Source organism: Mytilus californianus, unplaced genomic scaffold, assembly GCF_021869535.1.
Source record: "Mytilus californianus isolate M0D057914Y unplaced genomic scaffold, xbMytCali1.0.p SCAF_2, whole genome shotgun sequence".
Lineage (NCBI taxonomy): Eukaryota > Metazoa > Mollusca > Bivalvia > Mytilida > Mytilidae > Mytilus > Mytilus californianus.
In genome coordinates, this window is record NW_026262668.1 from 136,209,625 (window position 1) to 136,226,933 (window position 17,309).

Consider the following 17,309-nt stretch of genomic DNA (forward strand, 5'->3'; position numbering starts at 1 on the left):
CCAAAGGGTCCAAAATTAAACTTAGTTTGATTTTAACAAAAATTGAATTCTTGGGGTTCTTTGATATGCTGAATCTAAACTTATGTTTAGATTCTTGATTATGGGCCCAGTTTTCAAGTTGGTCCAAGTTGGGGTCCAAAATTAAACTTTGTTTGATTTCAACAAAAATTGAATATATGAGGTTCTTTGATATGCTGAATCTAACCATGTATTTTGACTTTTTGGCCCCGTTATCAAATTGGTCCACATTGAGGTCAAAAGGGTCCAAAATTAAACTTTGTTTGATTTCATCAAAAATTGAATTCTTTGGATTCTTTGATATGCTGAATCTAACCATGTATTTAGATTTTGGATATTGGACCATAATTGGTAAATTAAAAATTTTTAAGTTCTTAGACCACATTCATTCTGTGTCAGAAACCTATGCTGTGTCAAATATTTAATCACAATCCAATTTCAGTGCTGTATCAAGCTTGAATGTTGTGTCCATACTTGCCCCAACTGTTCAGGGTTCGACCTCTGCGGTCGTATCAAGCTGCGCCCAGCGTAGCATTTTATTTTAAAAAGAGTTATGCCCCTTGGAAATATTGATTATATGGAAAATTTCTTTGTTAGCGCTCTCATAAGTTCAATTCTTGCCAGAATTTTATGTAACTTATATCATAGGTTTATATCAGCAATGTCTTTGACACTTTTGAAAATAAGTTCTGATCTAATATTTTTAACGAGTTATGCCCTTTGGAAATATTAATTATAATGGAAATCACATTGCATTTGCTCTGAAGCCTTCATTTCTCTAAGATATTAATAAAAAGTCTTATAGAACAAAAAAAGTGCTTTTTATACGACTGCAAAAAAAATTTGTGGGTCGTATATTGGTATGACATTGGCGTCGTCCGAAGACACATTGGTTTTCGCACTCTAACTTTAGTTTAAGTAAACGGATCTTAATGAAATTTTACCATAAAGTTCAATACCACAAAAGGAAGGTTGGGATTGATTTTGGGGGTTATGGTACCAACAGTTAAGGAATTAGGGGCCAAAAATAAGCATTTTTGTAACTTCCAGACATAACTTGTGTGTTAGTGTATGGATCTCTCTGACATTGTACCACAAGGTTCCATATCACAAAGGGAATGCTTTGATTGATTTTGGGGGTAGTTGCCTCAAAATTTTAGGAATAAGGGGCAAAAAACAAGATTTTTCTAGTTTCATGACAATAACTTGTGTGTAAGTCTATGGATCTTTCTGAAATTGTACTACAAGGTTCCATATCACAAAGGGAAAGCTGGAATTGAGTTTGGGGGTAATTGCTCAAAACGTTTAGGAATAAGGGGCCAAAAATAAGCATTTTTCAAGTTTCCAGACAATAACTTGTGTTCAAGTGTATGGATCTTTCTGAAATTGTACTGCAAGGTTCCATATAACAAAGGGAAGGTTGGGATTGATTTTGGGGGTTGTTGCCTTAAAATTTTAGGAATTAGGGGCCAAAAAAAGGGAAAAAAAACAAGTATTTTTCTAGTTTAATGACAATAACTTGTGTGTAAGTCTATAGATCTTTCTGAAATTGTACTACAAGGTTCCATATCACAAAAGGAAAGCTGGAATTGAGTTTGGGGGTAATTGCCCAAAACGTTTAAGAATAAGGGGCCAAAAATAAGCATTTTTCTAGTTTCCAGACAATAACTTGTGTTCAAGTGTATGGATCTGTCTGAAATTATACTGCAAGGTACCATACCAGAAAGGGAAGGCTGGGATTGATTTTGGGGGTAATTGCCTCAAAATTTTAGGAATAAGGGGCCACAAAGGGGCAAAAAACAAGCATTTTTCTAGTTTCAGGACAATAACTTGTGTGTAAGTGTATGGATCTTTATGAAATTGTACTACAAGGTACCATATCTCAAAGGGAAGTCTGGGACTGAGTTTGGGTTGATGAATCAAAAGGGGGTACAAAAAATTTTTTGGGGGGGGGGGATTTTTTCCCCCTTTTTTTTCTTTAAAATTTTCCATTTTAAATTGGTTATTTCTGATTTATATATAAAAGCAAATAATATTGATATGGTTTGAATAGGTAAATTAAAAAAATTTAAGTTCTTAGACCACATTCATTCTGTGTCAGAAACCTATGCTGTGTCAAATATTTAATCACAATCCAAATTCAGTGCTGTATCAAGCTTGAATGTTGTGTCCATACTTGCCCCAGCTGTTCAGGGTTCGACCTCTGCGGTCGTATCAAGCTGCGCCCAGAGGAGCATTTTATTTTAGTTATTGCCCTTGTACCTTGGAAAGATAAAATATGTGCAACATGGGGGACATTGGAACTCTGTTTTTATATTTTTTTTTAACTTTGAGTGAATATGTACATGGCAAAATTGATGACCAAGCAAACTAAGTTCCACAAATTATTTCATTGTTTGTTTGTTGACTGCTTAGGTTACAGAGTTATTGGTATAGGATGCTTGACTGCTTAGGTTACAGAGTTATTGGTATAGGATGCTTGACTGCTTAGGTTACAGAGTTATTGGTATAGGATGCTTGACTGCTTAGGTTACAGAGTTATTGGTATAGGATGCTTGACTGCTTAGGTTACAGAGTTATTGGTATAGGATGCTTGACTGCTTAGGTTACAGAGTTATTGGTATAGGATGCTTGACTGCTTAGGTTACAGAGTTATTGGTATAGGATGCTTGACTGCTTAGGTTACAGAGTTATTGGTAGAGGATGCTTGACTGCTTAGGTTACAGAGTTATTGGTAGAGGATGCTTGACTGCTTAGGTTACAGAGTTATTGGTAGAGGATGCTTGACTGCTTAGGTTACAGAGTTATTGGTAGAGGATGCTTGACTGCTTAGGTTACAGAGTTATTGCTATAGGAATTTTATCTCATTTTTTCTTCTTTGATAAACAAGTAGCATTAAGAGCTATTTCTCATGAAAGATATCCGATATCCCAGGCTATAAGTATTGAGTAAAAAAAATCCTGTTGAGCATTGGATGTGATAATGCACCCACACTGTAAAGCATGATCACATGTAAACAGGAATTTGCTGAGCATTGGATGTGATAATGCACCCACACTGTAAAGCATGCTCACATGTAAACAGGAATTTGCTGAGCATTGGATGTGATAATGTACCCACACTGTAAAGCATGCTCACATGTAAACAGGAATTTGCTGAGCATTGGATGTGATAATGTACCCACAATGTAAAGCATGATCACATGTAAACACGAATTTGCTGAGCTTTTGATGTGATAATGCACCTGCACTATAAGTATGCTCACACAAAGCTTAATACTAAATTTAAGGAAGCTTTAAATTCATGAGAAAATTATGACAAAAATTTGTTTATGGGATAGCAGGCGTACAGAAGGACTGACACACGAATACACAGACAGAGGTAAAACAGTAAACATCCCTCCTTTGTAGCAGGGGTATAATAACTATTATGTGGTCTTCCATTGAATACTGTAACAAGGAATGTTTTCTCCCAGTTGTATTACTTTGGGGTTAAAGTAAACTCCAAGGACTACTCTTTTGGCAGGAAACAAGAAACTAAAATCAAGAATCCATTTGTTTGAGGGTCAATAAACAGGTCATGACAGAAACAGTGTTGTGTCATGGGGTAACCATCTTTTGGGACATCTTGTTTGTAATGATGAATCTAATTTCCAGGTAAATTGTATACACTCACAATTTACAAGGAACATATATTCTGTGTTCTGTATATGTCATAGTGTAATATTCCAGACATATTATCAGTCCCTGTGCATCAGTCTTTTGACATTGTTTATGTTTGAGCTGTAAGGTGTGCACATTTTAGTAGTTTGAGAATGACAAATACCCTTAAAATATCTCTGATGTATGTCATACCAGAATATATATTGTGACATGAACAGAAAATCACTCGGTAAAATGGAGGAATTTTTTAATCCCATGCCATTCTAAAAGTTAATTGAAGAACAAGCTCAGTCCTATTTCGTTTTTATGTCTCTGCCGTAGCAGAGGAGGCATTAAGTTTTACCCTTATCCGTCGGTACGTCCACAGCCAGCATCAGATTCCATAAAAGTTTATAACTTGAGATGGAAAACATTCAATTAGAACCAGAATATCACACTTAAATAAACATAATAAAAAAAACAGTATATGTTCAAAAGGCAAAATTTATGTAAAAATAGTTGATTAGCAGTGATTATCAAAATTGCCCAACATTGCTGATATATACCTTGATATAAATATCATTAAAATCTGGCAAGAATTGTATGTGTGATCCCTTACAAGACCAAACGCTTTGACTAAAGGACAACAGTTATTTCTATGCCCCCCACACAGCGACAAAAATCATAAGGCCTAGCATCTTATTGAGCAAATAAATTATAAAAATATACAAGTTTAATTTGTAAAAAATACAAAATCACATAACAAATCACATAATAAAAGCTGACATAAATTTTCTTGTATAGACAATGTAAACTGCACTTATGTCCAACACAACCATATGTCAACCATGTTGATAAAATATGTCCTACGGAACCATTTGTGTCAACCTTGTGGATCAAATATATTGGACACAACCATGTGTGTCAACCTGGTGGATCAAAGTTGTGAAGGAACACTAGGGACTGGGGCTGTAATTTCTCTCTACACAATGGACATTCAGGCTGAAATTAAAGTAAAACAGTATGCATTATATTATCAGAAATGCTGAATCATGTGAAAGGGTAATACCTTTTTTACCTTTAAAAAAAACAGTTAAAGTTATTAGTAATTTCTTTTTCATTAAATGCAATTGTTGGATTTAATCGAAAAATAAAGAAGTTTTTTTTTTTATTTTGAAAAGGTGCTTTGGACAAATATATTATTTAAAGATTGATAAATTACCATTTTAACACAATATCGCATCTTCATAGTGCAAATTCATTTCATTTTGGAGGGAATACTTGGTGCAACCAAGCATGAATGAGAGTAATGTGGATTATAACTAACTATTTTTGTCTCAGCAACTCTGAATCTTAACCAAACTTGGTCAGGAGTTTCCATTGGTATCTAATTTATAAATTGTATACGAGTTCTTGCAAACCAAAATGCCAAAATGACTGAAATTATCATCTGAATCCTTATTGGAGCTTATGTCCTTAAATAATTTTTGACCAATTTTATCATTTTCCCCCATTTACTTAAAAAATGCAATAGAGGGACATAACTTTTAACTGGAGCCTCTTTAAAAGGCAATATCTAAGGCCTCCAGTGATTTAATAAGTTATATTTAAAACAGTAACCTTATTCAAGTGATTTAATAAGTTTTATTTAGAACACTTACCTTATTTTGACACCATTCATGTATACAGTTCCAACAGAAGAGGTGACCACAAGGTGTTGATGTTGTACTCTGTCTTTTCTCTAGACATAAGGCACATTTCAGAGCTGGACTGGACACTTCACTGAAAAAAACAAACATGTTAAACATGTAAAAAAGAGGCGAAAGATACCAGAGGGACAGTCAAACTCATAGATCAATGGCTAAAAAACAAAAAGACAAACAGACAAACAGACAAATAATAGTACACAAGACACAACATAGAAAACTAAAGACTAAGCAACACGAACCCCTACCAAAAACTGGGGGTGATCTCAGGTGCTCCGGAAGAGTAAGCAGATCCTGATCCACATGTGGCACTCGTCGTGTTGCTCATGTTATTACAAATCCGGTAAATAGTCTAATTCGGTAGGTCACATTCGTGGTGAAAAAGGAAGTGGATTGTAATTACGACATACGGAACATATCCGATATCATCTGTGAAACGGTTATTCCATAACGGTCAACCAACTCATGATGGCGTCCGTAAAATTTACGAAGGGATGATTTCAACTTCACCATTTGGAACTCTTGGTTTAATAGCTTCCTTGTGAGCAGCAACCCTCTATCAAGGTAATCATGATAGGAAATACAAGCCTGGAAATATCGTATCAACTGGGACATATATACTCCTTATGCAGGCGCTGCTGGAATGTTGCTACATAGAAATGGAAAGTTCACAATTGGGAAGCTGAAATCATCTCTTTTGTCATAAAGTTTTGTTTTCAACCGACACTCATTGTCAATTTCTAGATGTAAGTCAAGATATGACTGACACCAAGTAAATAACTGTAAGATTGGTTTTTACTCGTTTCTTACTCTGGTTGGGTTCTTTCATTATCATGTTTAAGGACATTTGCTTAAGGGCAAACCTGATACAAATTCTTCCAAAGGGTGTTCTTGCAGTGAAATATATATCATAGCTTTTGTATACTAATATATTATGATTTTCCTATCAATATTTAATAATAAAGTGATCAATACAGATTTTATACTTCACACTTTTATTTGTGATATTTTGAAAGAGTCTAAAACAATAAAATTTCATCCTGAGGTAAACAACCATTTGTGCTGATTTGGAGAGTAGAGGACCATGGAATAAAGGTGTAAAAACTATGGAGTTATTAAATGTATATATGCAAAGAACTAAATTTTCAAAGAACTTATTGTATGAAAAAAGGGATTTTTTTACCTCGAAAAGCCGAATCACAAAAGGCTTTTCGGGATGTGCTAAATTATGGAAAAACGGCCCACTTCGTACCCTGAAAATTTAACCACATATGTGAAAAAGTTTCAGCTTTGAAACAAGCCATCATACATATCCAAGTTTAAAATATGAGCAGAGGAATTGAGAAAAAGGCTACCATTAATGCCTACTTGAAATGAATTGCACATCTGTACCCATTTGACAAATTTAGCTTCTCATTAGGTCCATCTCTTTTTAATGTGCTACAATGTTTTACATTTTCAGCTTTCAAGATTATTTGGTGTCAGTTGTGAAGGCCATTTCCAGAAACAAATTTTAAACGCATAGAAGTTTTTCTTAATAAAAATTTCTCTACTTACTTTTGAAACAATATAAACTTAAAATGTGATATGACTGCTAATAAGTTTTTCTGTGTACCTTTTAATATTGCAGTTAAGATGGGAAGGTTGAGTGCTAATAATGTCTAATTAATTACCTGTCTTCCAGCTCAGGAGTTGTCTCCCTTCTAAAACTTTTAACAATTTTGTCTTTGTTAATATAAGCATTGTAGGCATGGATTCCTATACTGCCGACAAGTTGTGCAAATGACAAAACTCCCAGGATTTTAAAGCTTTGAGTGAGCACATTAGGTCCTGTGTGCTGCTTGTGAAGACTGTATTTTACCTGTAAAAGATATGTAGTTAATATGTATCTGCTGGATAACAGATGTATAAATCTATAAGATTTAACGTCTTAATTCTTCATGTCAATATTTTGAAATGCTTAATATCAGATGATCATACTACAGGAATGAGATATAATATCAGATGATCATACTACAGGAATGAGATATAATATCAGATGATCATACTACAGGAATGAGATATATCAGATGATCCTACCGCAGGGATGAGATATAATATGGATCATGGGTTTTCTCAGATTTACAGCCATACTATTCCTTATAGACATTTTAAACATGATTCTCCATATAATTATATCTAGACAGCATTTATACAATTATATCAAAGACAACTAAAATTTCTGATATAAACATGAAAAGGCTAAAATTGTGATTTGGTATTCATATTATTCATAATATTCATGTCATCAAAAACAGGTAATATCACGATTTCCAATATGGTCTTATTTTTCTATCATAAACCTGTAAATTTTATTTATAACTGGCTGGTTTACGGCTGAACGAGATTTCAACAAGACTGAAACATCAGAAATGTAAGATTGCCACTTTAACATAATTCAGATAAAAATATCTGTTTAGGCAATCGTTTTGACTTGATGTTTTCCCTATCACAGACACACTTTTCTGGTCATAAAAGTGACATGAGGAGTAATTACTATAAAAAAAGCCCTGATTAAATACCTCCTCACACAAATAGTTACTATCACAGTTAACATGGTTAACTGGTTGTTAGATTTACCTGTTGGCCTGACAGGTAAATTATATTCAGTGGTTGTTGTTTGTTGCTGTATATCATAGCTGTGTACATAAATTGAGCCATTAGTTTTCTGGTTTGAATTGTTTTAGATTTGTCATTTCAGGGCCTTTTATAGCTTAATATGCGGTATGGGTTCTGTTCATTGTTGAAGGCCGTACAGTGACCTATGGTTGTTAACTTCTACGTCATTTGGTCTCTGGTGGAAAGTTGTATCATTGGCAATCATACCACATTTTCTTAATCTTTTTATATATAGTGCTGGACATTATTCAGTACAAAATGCAATAGAAGTCTGAACTCAAATGAGTAGACGGTAAGAATTCATATAAAACAATATTTACGTAGTTGACACCAGATATTCTCTTGGCTATGTGATAGAACACTCCTTGGAAGTAAAACAAAGCCAGGTGACATCGATGGAGAAAGGTGACAGTCTGTCTTATAACTGGTACACATTTCAGTAGAAAATGTTTTGTTTCTGCTGGTATTTCATCATGGCGAACTGGTGATTTCAACCATTTCTCAAACCAGTCTATCACTTTATGTAGGGCGTATGGTGTTAAAACATGAATCAAGATCATAAAAATTCTTCTCTAAATAAAAGTAAAGAAAACATTAGAAAAAATATATATACACATCATTACATAAAAATATATACATGTATAAACATCATTACATGAAAATTGATATTCTTTTATTTCTCAATTTGCTTATTGTGTAATTTTGCTGGTTTAAAAACTTTTCCAAACTAAATAATGTTGGGTGTTTCATGCCCGTTTGTTTTGGCTGAATTTAACTTATTTTACAGATCTTTAAACATTATTACATGAAAACTTTTATTCTTGGTTCTCTTTTAAATTCCCACTCTTTTTTTCTATTAGGAAACTATTACAACAAAGATAATAAATTGAAAAGAATGATTGATGTATGTAAAAAACAACAATATTATTAAGACAATTAATATAATGTGTATGTGTATATCATGTTTCTATACTAAAATAAACCTTACAAATCTTGATGGTATAGCCCTTAAAGTATTGTCAACTTGTATAATGTTGACATATTCTTCTCCAATTGTCTGAAATCCTACAAAACAGTAGAGAATTGTTTCACAAAAATGATTTGTATCCTGAGCAATAAACAAGGAATGCCTGAATTCTCAACCAGTCAGGCTAACTGGGCCATGTGTTGTTGTTGGTTGTTCATATGTGTTTTTGTCAGAGAAGTCTGATGTATTCTGTTGTACTATGAGGTATTTTTGGCGATTCTTTTTATCCCTTTTCATGTATTATTAGGAAAAGTCAAAATTTTATATATTTTCATGATTTTACTTCAAACTAAATTGTAAAATGCAAATTTTAAGTTGTTCAATAGTGTAATCTCTATTTGTAAGATGTGTGATTGGACGAAATCTAACCATTAAATCACATCACATCTTGTCCACTGATTGAGACTTAAGAGGGGAGGGTTGAGTCCTCAGAAAACTTGTTGACACCCTAAACATATTCATGTGCCTGATCACCAGGAACCTTGTCAGTCTTTATATTACATCACATTGTAATGTTGGTTTTTAATATTGAGAACATGGTGTTGACGGTAGATCTTTGATTGTTTTAATTCTTTACAACTTTGATAGACTAAGGACAGTTAAGAGCCTGACATATTGTTTAGACACCTGTCTCTTGTTAAGGACTGTATGTTGACATCTAAATGTCATCTGTTCATTTTTGTCATAGGGTTGCTAAACACGTATTTTCTTTTATTCATATTGATGGAAGATCTTCCATAGTCTTATTCACTACTTTTTTCAATTCAGCATGATTAAGAGCTTGACATCTTGTAGAGAAATCTGCCTATTGTTGAAGATTATATATTGATGATCTCGTGGACAATCTTTAGACAAAGTATAAACAAAATGTCTGATGTCTAATGTGAAGGGTTAACAAAAGATGATTTCTGATACAATATGCAGCAAGAATAAAAATAAACAAAAGTTTAAATTAGTTTTAAGTTACCTGCAAAAGTTGTAAGGGTAAAGTAACCAAGATCTGCAAACAAATCAAGTTCTTTTCTCCATTTAATCCAATTTCTAGGTCCTGGAAGATATCAATATGTTAAATGTTGACCTTCCAATCTCCATGTACAAGATTGAGTCCAATTACAATACAAATCACAAATATGTACAGTACAGCAGGTACAGCATAAGATATATCGACTACTTTAGAATTTATGTACAATTCCTATGTCACAATAGACCTTGATATTGGTATTTATGGCAATCCAGATAAATTCGGAAATTACACAACTTTTCATGACGTCACAAACCAGTTGAAACAACCTTTGACCCTGTTTAAATATTACATGTGCATAGACATGTTTAATCCATCTTACACTCTCCAAAACAACCATTTTTATGTCAATCTATCTTTAAATAACTGGTTCTTAAACTGTAAAAAATTCAAAATGTTTGCTAATCTAACTTTTTGCTCTCTCAGCCAACCAGCGAAACTCATTCATTAAAAATAAATGGAGAATTTGTCCATTGGACACAGATGACGTCCCTGCTTGCATATAACACAACTCAAGAATGATAAAAGTAACATCACCCAAATTCAAACTTGATCTGTGTTTTGTGGTAATTAGCATTGTGTAACTAACTAACTAACTAACTAATTTTATTCAGTATAAAATCCAGTACAAAAGGATCATCGCTGAAATACATGAAAACATAGAAAAAAATAAACAAAAAAGAGACAGCAATAGTGTGACGTATAACAAACAATAGACAAAACACCCACATCAATATTATGCAATTATTCCCACTGATGAATTTCTAATCATGATACATTTGTCTATATATAAAAGAAATCTGTTGAGAACATCAGTCTCCGAACAGTTCATTAAATATCTAAATTTATCAAAATTATCTCAATTACAAAAACATGGTATAATATTAACAATGTAATCATTAAACTTTTTCCTATCGTCTTGATAGAGGTTGCATTCACATATAAAATGAAACTCATCTTCAATTTTGTTATCAATACAATGTTTACATATTCTTTGATCCAAAGGCGTATTATTATATCTGCCTTTTTCGATGTGTAAATTGTGGTTAGAAATTCTTAATTTACAGAACTGTCTAATATATTGTTTTGAGATATTCAACTTTGTATAAGTCTCAGGTTTATTTTCCTTTTTCATCTTGTAATATGTACGTAATTTGTTTTAGTTTTCACCTGATAAACATGAGAAAAAATATTTTTCATATCTTTCTTGTAATCTTTTTTTCACTGCAGATATGAGTTTTTCTTCTGACAGTGTTCCTTTATTATTCCAGAAATGGTCAAAACCGATGAATTTTAGAAATTGAAAAATGTGTTTGTTAAAGGTACATGGAAAGGTACAATCAACATCTTTGATTAACTTTAATATATGCTAGTTTTGAAAAATTGAAAAGAGGGTCTTTATACAAATATAGCCAGTATTTAAGAGACTGCAAAATAACAAATATAGAAATTGGGTAACGACCAAGTTCTGCCATACTGGCAATATTAGAAGCATATTTAGTGGCACCAAGTACAAATTTACAATATCGAATGTGAACCTTTCCAGGTGCAAAATTTAAAAAAGTTTTTTCTAAAATCATCATTTGAACCTGGTGTAAATCTTTTGTCCAGGTTAAGAATTTACGGACCCCACAAACCACTTCCATATAGTACAGGTTTACCACGGGAGTCAAAAAGTTTTAAGAGCAAAGGTGTATTATTATGTGTACAATGAAATTTATGTTTAATCATGAAAATTACTTTAAGAGCTTTCTTACTAAGATCTTCAACTGCAGTACTGAAAGAACCTGATGCTCTCATTATAATACCTAGGTATTTATACTCTTGAACTCTTTTGATGAGATTTTGACCAAAATAAAAGTTACAGTCTTTCAATAATTTACCTGATTTATTAAACACTACTATTTGAGTTTTTTCAATATTCAATGATAATTGCTATTTTTTACAATAAAGTTCCAATGAGGATAAACAGTTTTGTAGCCCTTCTTTGGTTTGAGACATTAAAGTTATGTCATCTGCATACATTAAACAATTTAAGGTTGTATTCCCTAGTCATGCTAGTGTATAAGTTTCATAACATTTGGTCGAGGCAAACTTAAGTTAGAGAACAGAAACCAATTTCGGGATGTACAGACAGCCAATGTTTACACTTAATGTCCCCTCCGCTGCGACGGGGGCATAAAAAACTCAACATAGGTCTATAAACCAATAAACCTAAAGTAATCTCATTGTTTTTAATGAATGAATAACCAGTTGACCAGAGGCAGGCAGGTCAATTGGTGTAAATGACATCATCAAACAATCTGTCCTTACTTTCTTACTGTGACCTAATAACATGAGCATTGTGACGTAAGAAATTTAGCGGAAAGTGCATGAACTGGAAAGGCGTCTATACATCATGTACATCGACTTCCAAGTACAGCAGAATTTGAAAAGTGTTATAAGATAATATTTTTTTAGCTCAATCGAATTAATTCAGACCAATCGAACTATATAAGCTCAAAGTGTAGATTTACTTATCGGTATATCTTTTATATTTTTATTGTAATTAAACAGCCAAAGGTGTTCAATCCTTGGCTAGCGAAGATGTTCAATACTATCATGACCAAAAGATCAGGATATTTAGAAATCTAACGACTGACAGCTAAACTGATGACGTACCAAGTAATGCTTGTGATATATCTGTAATTTGTGACTTCAAATATCCGATGTAAAATTCGTCTTTTTGATGAGATCGTATTATTTCTGCATGTCCACTTTTCTTGAACATTTTAATTCATTTCCGGTTTGATACGTTATCTCCCCTGTAGACATAGGTCAAGGTCAATCTTGATCATGGCAGAAAAACCCATTCAGACAACTGAGGAAAAGGCTCCCTGGCCTAATACAAAAGACGATTACGAGCTGAAAGATGTCATTGGTACATGAATAAATACAACATTCTGTGTTGCAAATAATGCAAATGATAACGTCCCGCTTTGACATAATGTCCCACCCTCCTTTTTTCAACTGACCTATATATTTTTTTTATAGTATAAATATGTTTTTCTGCTCATCATTGAATGTTTAACACAAACAACAATTACAGTGCGTAATAATCTATTCTGCTTTTAATGGTACATATTTTCATATATAAAAATGATTTTTCCAATATTGTCTTCCAGAAATACTTCTGTTGAGCATCTTCTTCCTTAAGGCTTAACCCTTTAAGTTAACTAGTATTACCGGAGAGCACGGTTTGCCTTCCAAAATTAATTACTATACCATCATGGTTTTGATCCTGGGACCGTATAAGCCACGACTCTACCAGCAGAGCTAAAGGAGTACTCCACTATATTTAGTATATATATACATATTAGGTAAGGGGAAGCACTGCTTCACCCCCCTCCACCTCAAAATTCATTATACTATAAGTATGATATCTTCATCACATCCCAATCCTAGGTATAATTTTTCTAACTGGGTTTTGTTGTTGGCACCAATTTTGTAAATGGAGGGCATGATTTGCCTTCCAAAATTAATTACTAACTGTACCAGCTCGGATTTGATTCCTGGACCCCTGACACTGTAACCAATTGCTCTTCTAGTTGAGCTGAAGTAGTTGTCCACTAGTGCAGCTAATGGAGGGTGGTTATATATTTACTAGGTAAGGGGAAGTACTGCTGCACAAGAATTTATTATAAAGAATGCCACCTCATTCACAGTCTGAATGTATTAATTTTTGTGCCAAAAATTCAGAAAATGTCAACAAAATTCTGTCAACAGGCCCCCTTAAAAAAAGGAAAGTTTCAAATGACAATTATATACACCTATTAATTGTTTATCATGCTGAATATTAACTTAACCATGTGTTAACAGCATATATTTATTTATATAAAATGAATTAAAATTAAAGTGATTTAGAATGTGTTTTTGTTTATTTGTTTCTTCATGAATGGCTAAATTCACATCTGAATTTTGTGTATAGTGTATACAAAGGAATATAAAGGTGTATGTACACTTGACATGCTTGAGCACAGATTTTCAAGCTACTTTTAGTGTATTATTTCAGATTTAGGTTTCTTTGGTTATTATATTGCTTTAACTTGTAGGTGCTGGTGCTACTGCTGTTGTACAAGGAGCTATTTGTAAACCTAGAAATGAGAGAGTTGCTATAAAGAGAATAAACTTGGAGAAATGTAACACAACAGTGGAAGAACTGCTGGTAAACTTTTATTTTGTAATTTACACACAAGTTCACAGCACAGTTAAAATAAGCTGGATATTAAGTTGATGCAGAGTTCAGCTCAAGGCTTTATTTTGGTAAATACAAGCAATCTTTTATATAGTGCTATTAATTATTGTTTCACTTGCACCTGTTTTTATACGACCGCAAAAAAATTTTTGTGGTCGTATATTGGTATGACGTTGGCGTCGTCGTCGTCCGGCGTCGTCGTCGTCGGCGTCGTCCGGCGTCGTCTGAAGACACATTGGTTTTCGCACTCTAACTTTAGTTTAAGTAAATGGATCTTTATGAAATTTTACCACAAGGTTCAATACCACAAAAGGAAGGTTGGGATTGATTTTGGGGGTTATGGTAATAACAGTAAAGGAATTAGGGGCCAAAAAGGGGCCAAAAATAAGCATTTTTGTAACTTCCAGACATAACTTGTGTGTTAGTGTATGGATCTCTCTGACATTGTACCACAAGGTTCCATATCACTAAAGGAATGCTGGGATTGATTTGGGGGTAATTGCCTCAAAATTTTAGGAATTAGGGGCCAAAAAAGGGGCAAAAAACAAGCATTTTTCTAGTTTCATGACAATAACTTGTGTGTAAGTGTATGGATCTTTCTGAAATTGTACTACAAGGTTCCATATCACAAAGGGAAAGCTGGAATTGAGTTTGGGGGTAATTGCCCAAAACGTTTAGGAATAAGGGGCCAAAAAGGGGCCAAAAATAAGCATTTTTCTAGTTTCCAGACAATAACTTGTGTTCAAGTGTATGGATCTCTCTGAAATTGTACTGCAAGGTACCATACCACAAAGGGAAGGCTGGGATTGAGTTTGGGGGTGATGAATCATAATGGGGGTTCAAAAAATTTTGGGGGGGGATTTATTTTTTTTCCCTTTTTTTTCTTTTTTTCCTTTTTTGTTTCTTTTAAAATTTTCCATTTTAAGTTGGTTATTTCTGATTTATATTTAAAATCAAATAATAATGATATGGTAGGAGATACACACCAAACAGGATGTGTAAATTATTATATAATAAGTATTGTGCAATAGCAAGAAATTTTCAATTGCACAGTATTGCACAATAGCAAGAAATCTTCAATTGCACAGTATTGCGCAATAGCAAGAAATCTTCAATTGCACAGTATTGCGCAATAGCAAGAAATATCCAATAGCACAATATTGCGCAATAGCAAGAAATTGTCAATTGTACAGTATTGCGCAATAGCAAGAAATATTTAATAGCACAGGATTGTGCAAAAGAAAATACTTCCTATAAATTGCTTATTTCTTGACCAATTTCAATGGGGTTTTATTCTTGATTTCATGGGGTTCTTTAATATGCTGAATCTAACCGTGTATTTAGTTTTTGGATTTTGGGCCCCGTTTTTAAATTGGTCCACATTGAGGTCCAAAGGGTCCAAAATTAAACTTTGTTTGATTTCATCAAAAATTGAATTATTGGGGTTCTTTGATATGCCGAATCTAACTGTGTATTTAGATTCTTAAATTTTGGTTCCGTTTTCAAATTGGTCTACATTAAGGTCCAAAGGGTCCAAAATTAAACTTAGTTTGATTTTAACAAAAATTGAATTCTTAGGGTTCTTTGATATGCTGAATCTAAACATGTTTTTAGATTTTTGATTATGGGCCCAGTTTTCAAGTTGGTCCAAATCGGGGTCCAAAATTAAACTTTGTTTGATTTCAACAAAAATTGAATATATGGGGTTCTTTGATATGCTGAATCTAACCATGTATTTAGATTTTTGATTTTTGGGCCCCGTTATCAACTTTGTCCACATTGAGGTCAAAAAGGTCCAAAATTAAACTTTGTTTGATTTCATCAAAAATTGAATTATTGGGGTTCTTTGATATGCCGAATCTAACCGTGTATTTAGATTCTTAATTTTTGGTTCCATTTTCAAATTGGTCTACATTAAGGTCCAAAGGGTCCAAAATTAAACTTAGTTTGATTTTAACAAAAATTGAATATATGGGGTTCTTTGATATGCTGAATCTAAACATGTATTTAGATTTTTGATTATGGGCCCAGTTTTCAAGTTGGTCCAAATCGTGGTCCAAAATTAAACTTTGTTTGATTTCAACAAAAATTGAATATATGGGGTTCTTTGATATGCTGAATCTAACCATGTATTTAGATTTTTGATTTTTGGGCCCCATTATTAACTTTGTCCACATTGAGGTCAAAAGGGTCCAAAATTAAACTTTGTTTGATTTCATCAAAAATTGAATTCTTGGGGTTCTTTGATATGCTGAATCTAACCATGTATTTAGATTTTGGATATTGGACCATAATAGGTGAATGTCCAATTTAAAATTTTTAAGTTCTTAGACCACATTCAATCTGTGTTAGAAACCTATGCTGTGTCAAATATTTAATCACAATCCAAATCCAAAGCTGTATCAAGCTTGAATGTTGTGTCCATACTTCCCCCAACTGTTCAGGGTTCGACCTCTGCGGTCGTATCAAGCTGCGCCCTGCGGAGCATTTTATTCTTTGGTTCACATCATGATGCAAAGATATTAGTTATATAGAGATATACATGCCATCTTGAAATCATCACTGAACAAAAGACCTGATTCATGACTATATATTGCTATAGGATCGCATCAGAAACACACTGTTGGATAAGCGCTGATAGTCAAAACTGATACTTTATTATGCATGCTCTGTCATATTTATAATGGAAATCCTAAGATGAGCCAAGCAAGTAAATAACATAGTTCATGATGTTCCATATGTTTAAGAATTCTTTTGAGCAATATAATAAAAAATGTGAAATGTCATTTATATTTATTATATTTAAGAAATGGATACAAATTATGACGAATTTTATATTACAGAAAGAGATACAGGCTATGAGTCAGTGTAAACATGAGAATGTTGTGGGATACCATACATCATTTGTTGTGAAGGAGGAATTATGGGTTGTGATGAAACTCTGTAGTGGTGGTAATTATTTAATATTAGGTTCAATCTTCAGACATGTAAGGAACATTACACA

The 17,309-nt window shown here is 33.2% G+C and overlaps 2 protein-coding genes across 7 annotated transcripts in view; one reads left to right on the forward strand and one right to left on the reverse strand.

The window, feature by feature from the left end:
* Positions 1-4,374: 4,374 nt before the first annotated feature.
* LOC127731135 (peroxisome biogenesis factor 10-like) lies at positions 4,375-12,868 on the reverse strand. The gene is made up of 7 exons (XM_052240061.1): positions 12,733-12,868; positions 10,018-10,098; positions 9,012-9,088; positions 8,344-8,595; positions 7,039-7,226; positions 5,321-5,441; positions 4,375-4,661 (listed from the first exon to the last, which is right to left on the reverse strand). The coding sequence occupies exons 1-7, from the start codon at positions 12,839-12,841 to the stop codon at positions 4,584-4,586; spliced, it is 906 nt and encodes a 301-aa protein (XP_052096021.1). The 5' UTR covers positions 12,842-12,868; the 3' UTR covers positions 4,375-4,583.
* Positions 12,866-17,309, forward strand: part of LOC127731132 (serine/threonine-protein kinase OSR1-like) — a 30,766-nt gene continuing 26,322 nt past the window's right edge. For 5 of the 6 annotated variants that reach the window (XM_052240054.1, XM_052240055.1, XM_052240058.1 and 2 more), the window contains exons 1-3: positions 12,889-12,991; positions 14,163-14,275; positions 17,149-17,257. In XM_052240054.1, coding sequence (XP_052096014.1) covers positions 12,907-12,991; positions 14,163-14,275; positions 17,149-17,257 — 307 coding nt within the window. In that variant the 5' untranslated portion in view covers positions 12,889-12,906. Of the gene's footprint in view, positions 12,992-14,162; positions 14,276-17,148; positions 17,258-17,309 lie in introns of all 6 variants that reach the window. The other variant, XM_052240059.1, reaches the window with a different exon arrangement.